This window comes from Egretta garzetta, unplaced genomic scaffold (genome assembly GCF_000687185.1).
Source record: "Egretta garzetta isolate BGI_Z169 unplaced genomic scaffold, ASM68718v1 scaffold14, whole genome shotgun sequence".
Taxonomy (NCBI): Eukaryota; Metazoa; Chordata; class Aves; order Pelecaniformes; family Ardeidae; genus Egretta; species Egretta garzetta.
In genome coordinates this window covers 3266363-3274926 of record NW_009259588.1, presented here as the reverse complement: position 1 = coordinate 3274926, position 8564 = coordinate 3266363, and the positions used below count along the sequence as shown (strand labels likewise).

Sequence of the window (8564 nt, the reverse complement as noted above, 5' to 3'; positions counted from 1 at the left end):
TTCATAACATTTTTATTTGTATCTGCATGATCTGGTTATCACTGAAATGCTACTAGTGAGGAGATTAGACAGAAAAGTGTATTCTTGTCATACAAGTAACTTATAACATTTTAAAACACCAAGGTAAACGGTGCTAATTATTGCAGCCAGAATTGACACAAACATGCCTGAAAGTTACTGATGATCCTGATACTGTACTGTGTGACTTTTCATAAAGTTTGCAATGAAAAGCAGCAAAGCAAAACGAACACCATGATGAATGATTTCAGGAAGTGTTTAGGCCCATGACTACTTAACAATTGCTATCGTGGATTAGGCGGCACTTCAGGAGCTTGAGATAGTTGTCAATTTTGTGGGAATCTCGGCGGAGGCAATGCAGCAGATTGTAAAAGGCAAAGAGTCTGGAGTCCTCATCAGTGAGTTGCAGCGATGGAAGGCCTTCCCACTGAGAGTAAACCTCATTTCCGGTCTCACCAGAATGAACCTAAAGACAGAAAATGATGCTGTAGAAAATGACAGTGAATCTGACCAGATGTAGAACAAACAGAACGTTTAGAATACAGGCCTTGAGGAATGCTAGTTGCTAGTTTATGGCTTGTAAAGTGTTTCCTGTTATGGTTCCCACTATTCTGTATAATGTTCTATATCTTCATGCAGATTTTGAATGAATTTGACAGATTTTTCTGTTTATTTCCCTAAAATATGTAAAAAGCTTAACTGTGTCAGCAATATTTTAAGAAAACCAGTGTGTTAACCAACGTCCAGTGTAATCTGACTTTGCAGAGAAATCAAATGTTCCTTCATGCATGGACTCATCAGTGACATCTCTTTTTGGTTCCCTACTCCTTGAAGTCTTTGTTAGCACTTGTTCCTAGAACTGGTTTGTGTGTATCTCCAGCTTTGTCTCAGCCCATCTCTCAGGTAATCTCTCAGGCAGCTTCAAGAACATTATATCAGACAAATCTCTCAACAGTACATCTTCAGGTGATTTTTTTTTTTTTAATGGAATCTGAGGTACAGTATATCTGTACATCTGTAGATGTACTGTACCTCAGATTCCATTAAAAAAAAAAAAAAAATGCTGAGTGATACAGTGACCTCTAACGTTAGAAAGCTACGTGTAGGAACTCACGTAGTGAGTTAGTATCTGAGGTGAAGATTGGTTTAGGTCTCCTTGTTTGAAAGAGACAATTAATTTTTCTCATATCACAGAAATCTACCTTTTGTAGCAGGAAGAAAGTCTGTGCCTATTAGTGCTTGTGCGTCTTCCGTATTTCCCACCAGTTGTACTTTCTAAAAGTACATAGGAGAGTATCTGTGGAGCCTCTATCACTCAGTTTAAGCAACAGGCAAAAACCAGATAGACCTACTATCAGCCAAAAATGTGGCTTGACACTAATCAATTTGCCAGTCTTGTCTTCAACCTCCTTCTGTAAATAATGTGAATGAGAAGGTGGTGACAGGGTAACTGTAGCAGCACCTGACTTCTGCTGTTATCTTGGATCCTCGCCTGCACCCTTTTTACACATCGATATGGGATAGAGATGTATTTGATTACACTGATAAATCCATTTGTGGCCTGGATGGGCTAAGGTTTCTGAGTAAAGAGACACGTAGCTGAAAGAGAGCGACACCATGAGTGATGCAGTGGAAAGTGGTGGGTACAGTGATGGTGGCACTTTTAAATCTGTTCAACTGTCCAGAGCCCAAGCAAAAAGCCAGTGAAGTCAGAACCTTTTGTTAACATCTAGTTCACCGACAGAATGATATATTCAGGGACTAACAGAGGCCCCTTTAAAAATAAACAGGCTAGAGCTGATTTTGTTCAGGAAAGCTTTCAATCAATTACTGATAACAAGAGGTATTTGAGTATGGGTTTTGTCAGACAACAGCCTTGTTGTCTAACCTTACAAGTGTAGGGGCAACCAAGTCAGAACCAGAGCTCAGAGGAACCAGCATGGTGCGAAAAGAGAAATGAAAGATACCATGATTTCTTTGCTGTGCGCCACATCTTTGCAATAGCCCAAACTTCCAGAACTGTTTTAAACACAGTATCTGTTTCTGAAAACTACATGTATACAGAGAAATATGGTAAAACATACATATAAACATGTGCATGTGAAAAAACACAGATTCATCCTTAAAAAATCAGGATTGCAAATTCAAAATACTCAAAGATAGAATGACGATTAGCCGTCCTGATTATTATAGCTTCCCTTGAAGCAGGACTGGGTGTACGCTGGATTATGCCATGACAGTCACATCACATTGTCTCTTTAGAAATTGCAAGGTAGCAGAAGAGAAGAAAGCTGAAAGAAGAAAGCCGAAAAGTTCTCAGATTCATCTCTCTTGGCTCCCTTTTTTCCCTTCACATCTACTGTTTCCTTTCCTATTCCAGGTATGGAGGGGCTATCACTATATGTGTCTTCCTTACAGCAACAGGCTAATACTTACCCGCCCAACTATTTTCTCCATTCCTTCGAGAAGCCGCTTGTTTTGTTCTTCAATCTCTACAGCCTTCCAGAGGATGGTGTCTGGAGCTTCTTTGATTCTTTGTACTTCAGAGGCCAGATGGATCAGGGGATCATTCCAGGAGCGCAGCACTCCCAGTACTAAATTCAGTAGGTCTTCATGCTGCTCACCCACATTAAGCAAGGCAGTTAAAATAGGAAGGCTAAATGCTGGCAGCATTAGGAGGCATTTAGAGCAATGTCATCAGACATAGTGATTTGAGAACTTAATTCCAGGACTTACCCCTGAATGTGCCCTATAGCCCTGTCTTAGATACCTCTGCGCGACTGCATTTTTGAAGTTTGTCATTGTTGTCATCATACTTTACAGTATTAGCGCAAGCAGTTACAGTATTGTAATGGAAAATATCATTAAACCCTCTCCACTTTAAAAACTAGCAAACACAACTTGTTTCATCTCAGTGAAAAACACAGAATTCCTTATCTGATTTTTGATGAACATTTTAAAATCCTTTTTTTTTAAAAAAAAATATTTAGTACTGAATGGAAGGTGTACATTATGGTACACCACCAAATAACTTTTATTGCCTCTGCGTAACTCATCTGTCCTCCTCTTTGAACAATGGTGCTTCCAGCAATAGTTCTCTGGTTTTAAAAATTGTTCTTTCTTGTAGGCAATAAAAATTCATAGAGCTTATGGTTATGGTAGTATTCAACCATTTCTTCTTTACTAGATGCACTGGGTCTGAACACAACCAGACATGTTACGTACCCAGGGCTGTGAATTCTATTGCTCCCAATAGAATTTCTGAATGACATACTGAGAAGATGGCAATACATGGATTGCAAGGATATCACCACCATGAAATGGATAAAGATTTCTCCCTGGCACACCCACATTCATACACCTGTGCTTATTTTTTTCTGCAGAGTATTTTTAAATTGTATCTGTGAGCATAGGCTGACCAAGACCATCTTCATCTTCCCTTAAGCTTAAATTATTAAATTGATGTATGTAGCATGTTTCTCTTTACTAGTATTTTGCACTAGGTTTTTTGTATTTGGATGACGATGTGACCACTTTTGCCTACTGGTAACAGCAAGAATATCTATTTAGCATTTGTTTAGTAATGTCAGTGTTTTTACTTGCTGGAAAACAATTTACCTCTGCCTACATACAGTATTCACTATATAGCCAGTGTATTTTTATGTTTGTTAATATAATAATTGTCTATAAGGTGTTCTAAGATAATGTTCAAAGGTTGTAGTGTTCTCACTATTGTACAACCCTGGTAACTGGAATGGTTCCATGAGGTTATGTTGTAACTGGAAATAAAGTGCAATGACTGAATGTAACATACAAGAAAAAGAAGGGAAGATGAAAGTTACCGGTCCTTATATATTCTGTGTAGCCTGTAACTTAGTATCAGCAAATGTTAAATCAGCTTGGCTTTTTGGTGCTTTCTTCTTCCTGGCTTTTTTATTCCGATTGAGCTGCTTTCCCTCTCTCTGTCTGCTGCCTCTCTTAACCCTCCCTCTTTCCCCCCTCCCCCAGCTCTGTCTCACACTGACTGACATTAGAAATGGGACTTACATGAATCTGCTGAGCTTGCTCCTTATCTTCAGGAGTGGTTAAGGAGGAAGTGTGGCAGCCATTAACAGCTTTTGCAATAAAACCCCGGCCCTGAGCATAGCGTTCATCCTGCAGATCAGCAAAGACAGGCATTATTGAAACAGATAAGTAAGAAGAGATTCAATTCAACAGTGTTAGCGGATAAAAGAAGAACAACTGATGTCATTTACCTGGACTTGTGCAAAGCATTTGACAATCCTTGTCTCTGAATTGGAAAGACATGGATTTGACTGACGGACCACTATGTGGATAAGGAATTGGCTGGATGGTTGCACTCAAAGAGTTCTGGTCAACAGCCTGATGTTGGAGACCAGTGACGAGTGGCATTCCTCAGGGGTTGGTATTGGGGTTGAAGCTACTTAACATCTTTGTCAGTGACATGGACGGTGGGATTGAGTGCACCCTCAGCAAGTTTGCTGATGACACCATGCTGTGTGATGCGGTCAATGTGTTGGAGGGAAGGGATGCCATCCAGGGGGACCTTGACAGGCTTGAGAGGTGGACCCATGCAAACCTCATGAAGTTCAACAGGGCCAAGTGCAAGGTCCTGCACCTGTGTCGGGCACATCCCAAGAACGAATACAGGCTGGGCAGAGAATGGATTGAGGGCATCCCTGGGGAGAAGGACTTGGGGATGTTGGTTGATAAGAAACTCAACATGAGGCAGCAATGTGCACTTACAACCCAGAAAGCCAACTATATCCTGGGCTGCATCAAAAGAAGTGTGACCAGCAGGTTGAGAGAGGTGATTCATCCCCTCTACTCTACTCTCATGAGACTGCCACCTAGAGTACTGCGTTCAACTTGAGGCCCCCAACATAAAAAGGACATGGACCTGTTGGAGTGGGTCCAGAGGAGGGCCACGAGAATGATCCAAGGGCTGGAGCACCTCTCTTATAAGGACAGGCTGAGAGAGTTAGGGTTGTTCTGCCTGGAGAAGAGAAGGCTCTGGGGAGACCTTACAGCAGCCTTCCAGTACCTGAAGGGGGCCTACAAGAAAGCTGGAGAAGGACTTTTGACAAAGGCATGTAGTGATAGGACAAGGGGTAGGTGATGGCTTTAGACTTAAAGGGGGCAGATTTAGATTCAATATAAGGAAGAAATTCACTATGAGGGTGGTGAGGCACTGGAACAGGTTTCCCAAAGAAGCTGTGGATGCCCCATCCCTGGAAGTGTTCAAGACCAGGGTGGATGGGGCTTTGAGCAACCTGGTCTAGTGGAAGGTGTCCCTGCAGGCAGGGGGTTGGAACTAGATAATCTTTAAGGTCCCTTCCAATCCAAATCATTCTGTGATTCTATGATTCAAATACTGTATTAACTAATTGTTGTTCCATTGCTTTTATGCTGTAAAGGTAAAAAAATTCTGGTGAGTCTTTAGAGTGAAACTAGTACCCAGCAAACACAAATGTCTGCCATAGATAAAGAATGATAGGGAATTGGTATCTCTTAATAGAACTATAGGGGATCTTAACAATGGTCAGCACTATACACAGATTTGGTAACCATTGGGCCTGTTTGTACAGCAGTCATATCTGTTTACTTATTGAAGAATTTCATATGTTAACATATGTTTGTGCTTAAAAAGTATTAAATTGCATTATTATATTTTCTGACTCTCAGGAAAAGGCAGAGTACTTACAAATTCATTGAACATTTCCGAAGAGAGGAAGTGGATGTAGTGTGAAAGTTCAACTGCTCGGTCAAAAAGTTCCCCAAGGGAAACTTGGCAATTGACAGATCCGTTGGGGCAGATTGGCAAGGAGGTCACTCCTTCCTTTGTCAGGAGCATGTTGGACACCAGAAGGACCACCAGCAACAAACCTAGTCAGGTTTAAAGCAAACCAAAATGGAACCACATTGACTTTTATGTGCATGTAGAAGTAGCTGTCACAGCCAGATGCTGGGTGATTTTGGCTGTGCTGTCACATGGCTCAGAGTGCCCTCCGTACTGGCTGATGAAAATCGATGGAGGAGAGAAGCACTGTAGGTCTGTTATCCTTTCTCCCCTCCGTCATCCTGACTGTATAGCATGAGCCTGATACAGAGTTTGAGGAGACAACAAGGTAACCTGTGTTGCAGTGTACACTGTATTCCAAAGCCTCTTACTGTTATGCCTGACTTTAGTATATAGTGATAAATGGAAGAAAAAAATCAAACTTCTTCACAGTGTAAATATAGATACATAATTGTATTTGCACAGATATATAAGTTTGGAAAATAGATTGGTCTTTTTCTTTTTTTTTTTTTTTTCCTCTCCTCCTCCCACAGGTCCTTTTCTTCTTCGCAAACATTTGGAGTTTAAATTAATTTTGTGGGAGGGTGGTTAGGTCACTCTCTTAAGGTTTTGATTGTCCTGGGAGTTCCTTCAGAAGATTTCCAGCAGCTGTGCTGCTTTGCTGTTTAGAGTTTAACCCTAAATTCACTACTGCTAAGAAATCAGAGACTTTTGTCTTTTCTCCTGAGCTTTTGAAACTGATGTATAGGACTTCTCATTATCTAAAACACAAAACCTCATCTGTTTAAAACTTTTAATATAAATGGAGTCAAGTTTCCTATTCAGTGAAATAAAATATGCACAGAAACAATGTAAAAAATTAAAAGCAAATATTTTGTAAATTAATGTACTTATTCAAAGAACAGTATTCTGTGCTCTGAGTGTTTTAATTCTGGAAACTGGCCTGCTACCTGTGTTGGTTCACTAGACTTAAATACTAAATTAAGGTGTACAGCAGAGCTTCCCCTAATGTTATCATGCAATAAATTTCCTCCTAGCTCTAAATTCAAGAAAAGTGCAGTTACACAATACTCAAGTAAGCCTTCCTCCTCCCCCATGAACAAGGCACATGCCACATGCTGCAGTTAGGAAAGTACTCTGGGGAATAATTCTATGAATAAGAAAACCTGAGACTTGTTGGCTTAGAAAGTTGAAGATGGTTATGAAAACATCCACTTCAAAATTACTATATCACTTCTAGACCTGTGGATACTGACTTTCAGTCATTGCCTTCTGAGTGCTGTACTAAAGCAGTCTGGATCCAGTCTTTCGTGTACAGGTGTCACATCCTTCAAGCCAATTTTCTGTGACGCTGCCCAATGTGAAGGTGGTCTTAGGAGACAAAAGACTGAGTAAAAAAAGGATCAAGCTGCCTTCTAATTCCAAGCTTTGTACACTAAACAGTTGAGGTGGAGACAGGTTTCACCATTACTGGAAGACTACGTGGCTGGAAGACCTCAGTTTCTAGAGCTGTTAATTTCAGTTACTTCCTAATTTAATCTAAATTTAAAGACATTTAAAAGTTATCAGCAAGTGAATGGCAAAACTCTTTCTTACCTTTCAGTGAAGCCCCCTTGTTGCTCATGGTAGGGATCCTGTATGATGACTTGCTCTACCAGAAAGAAGTCTCAATACTTGCTCTTATTCTCTGCACATGCCACATTTATATACACCGTCCAGGGTCCATTTTGCATACATTCAGCAGGTCGTGGAGTTTACCTCGATAATTACAAACATCAAATTGCCTTCCTTCCACATTCATATTCAGTATTTTTTTGTCTTTTATTTTTAACTGTGAGAGGGAATTTCATTAACAAGTTCAACTGTGGGATCCTAAGTATGGCTGGATGAAGAGAGCACCAAAATTTTGCCCTGAATGAGGTGCAGATGCCATTGATCCTGGAAAGCTCCAGTTGTCAGTTCTGAGATAGGCATTCTCAATATTTCTAGACTGCTGTTCCCCCTCCCCACAACTGTCTTTTAATCTTTCTGTGTTTCTTCAGCCATCCAAGCTTGCTTATGTTAAAATTCTGCCTATTTGTGGGAGGCAAACAATATTTTACAATGTTCACAGTGAGAGAAACAGCACAAATTGTACTGAAATGTATCCAGAAAAAGGGAATGGAGGGTCCTGGAAAGACAGGTCAATATCTGTGAAATTATAGATAAGACGTTCTGGTATATAGCTCCACACAGTTAAAAAAAAAAATTACACAGCACAAATAATGGTATAACTGATCCTCAGTCTGAGAGGTGTTTAGAGAAATATTTAGCGGTGTCCCTGCTCACTGCAGGGGGGTTGGACTAGATGACCTCTAGGGGTCCCTTCCAACCCAAAACATTCTATGATTCTATAAAATGGGGGCAGTTCTTATATGAAAAACTAATAATTTGCAATAACCGAAGAGGAAGAAGTTACATGCTTACTCCTTAATCACAAATGTTTAATGAATAAATCAGCATTATTTAAAAAAACCAAACCAAACCTCTACAAAACCATGAGATTGTTTTCTATACTTGAAAACTCTCTGCGTAAAAGATGTGCATTTCCACCATATGCAAAACATATGCTGTCGTAATCAGTGGGATTTGTTTCCAGATCTGATGTGTCTGTGGTACGCAAACTAGCCTCAGCAGGTTGGCCCAGTTTTCTTGTATGAATATGTTAGCAAATGTGTAATCTCTC

The 8564-nt window shown here is 40.3% G+C and overlaps 1 protein-coding gene across 1 annotated transcript; it reads right to left on the bottom strand.

Annotated features, from left to right (window-relative positions):
- Positions 1–292: 292 nt before the first annotated feature.
- PRL (prolactin) lies at positions 293–7463 on the bottom strand. Its single transcript, XM_009637933.2, has 5 exons — positions 7436–7463; positions 5744–5925; positions 4066–4173; positions 2455–2634; positions 293–484 (listed from the first exon to the last, which is right to left on the bottom strand). Exons 1-5 carry the CDS (start codon positions 7461–7463, stop codon positions 293–295), a joined length of 690 nt encoding a protein of 229 aa, XP_009636228.1.
- Between the last annotated feature and the right edge of the window lie 1101 nt (positions 7464–8564).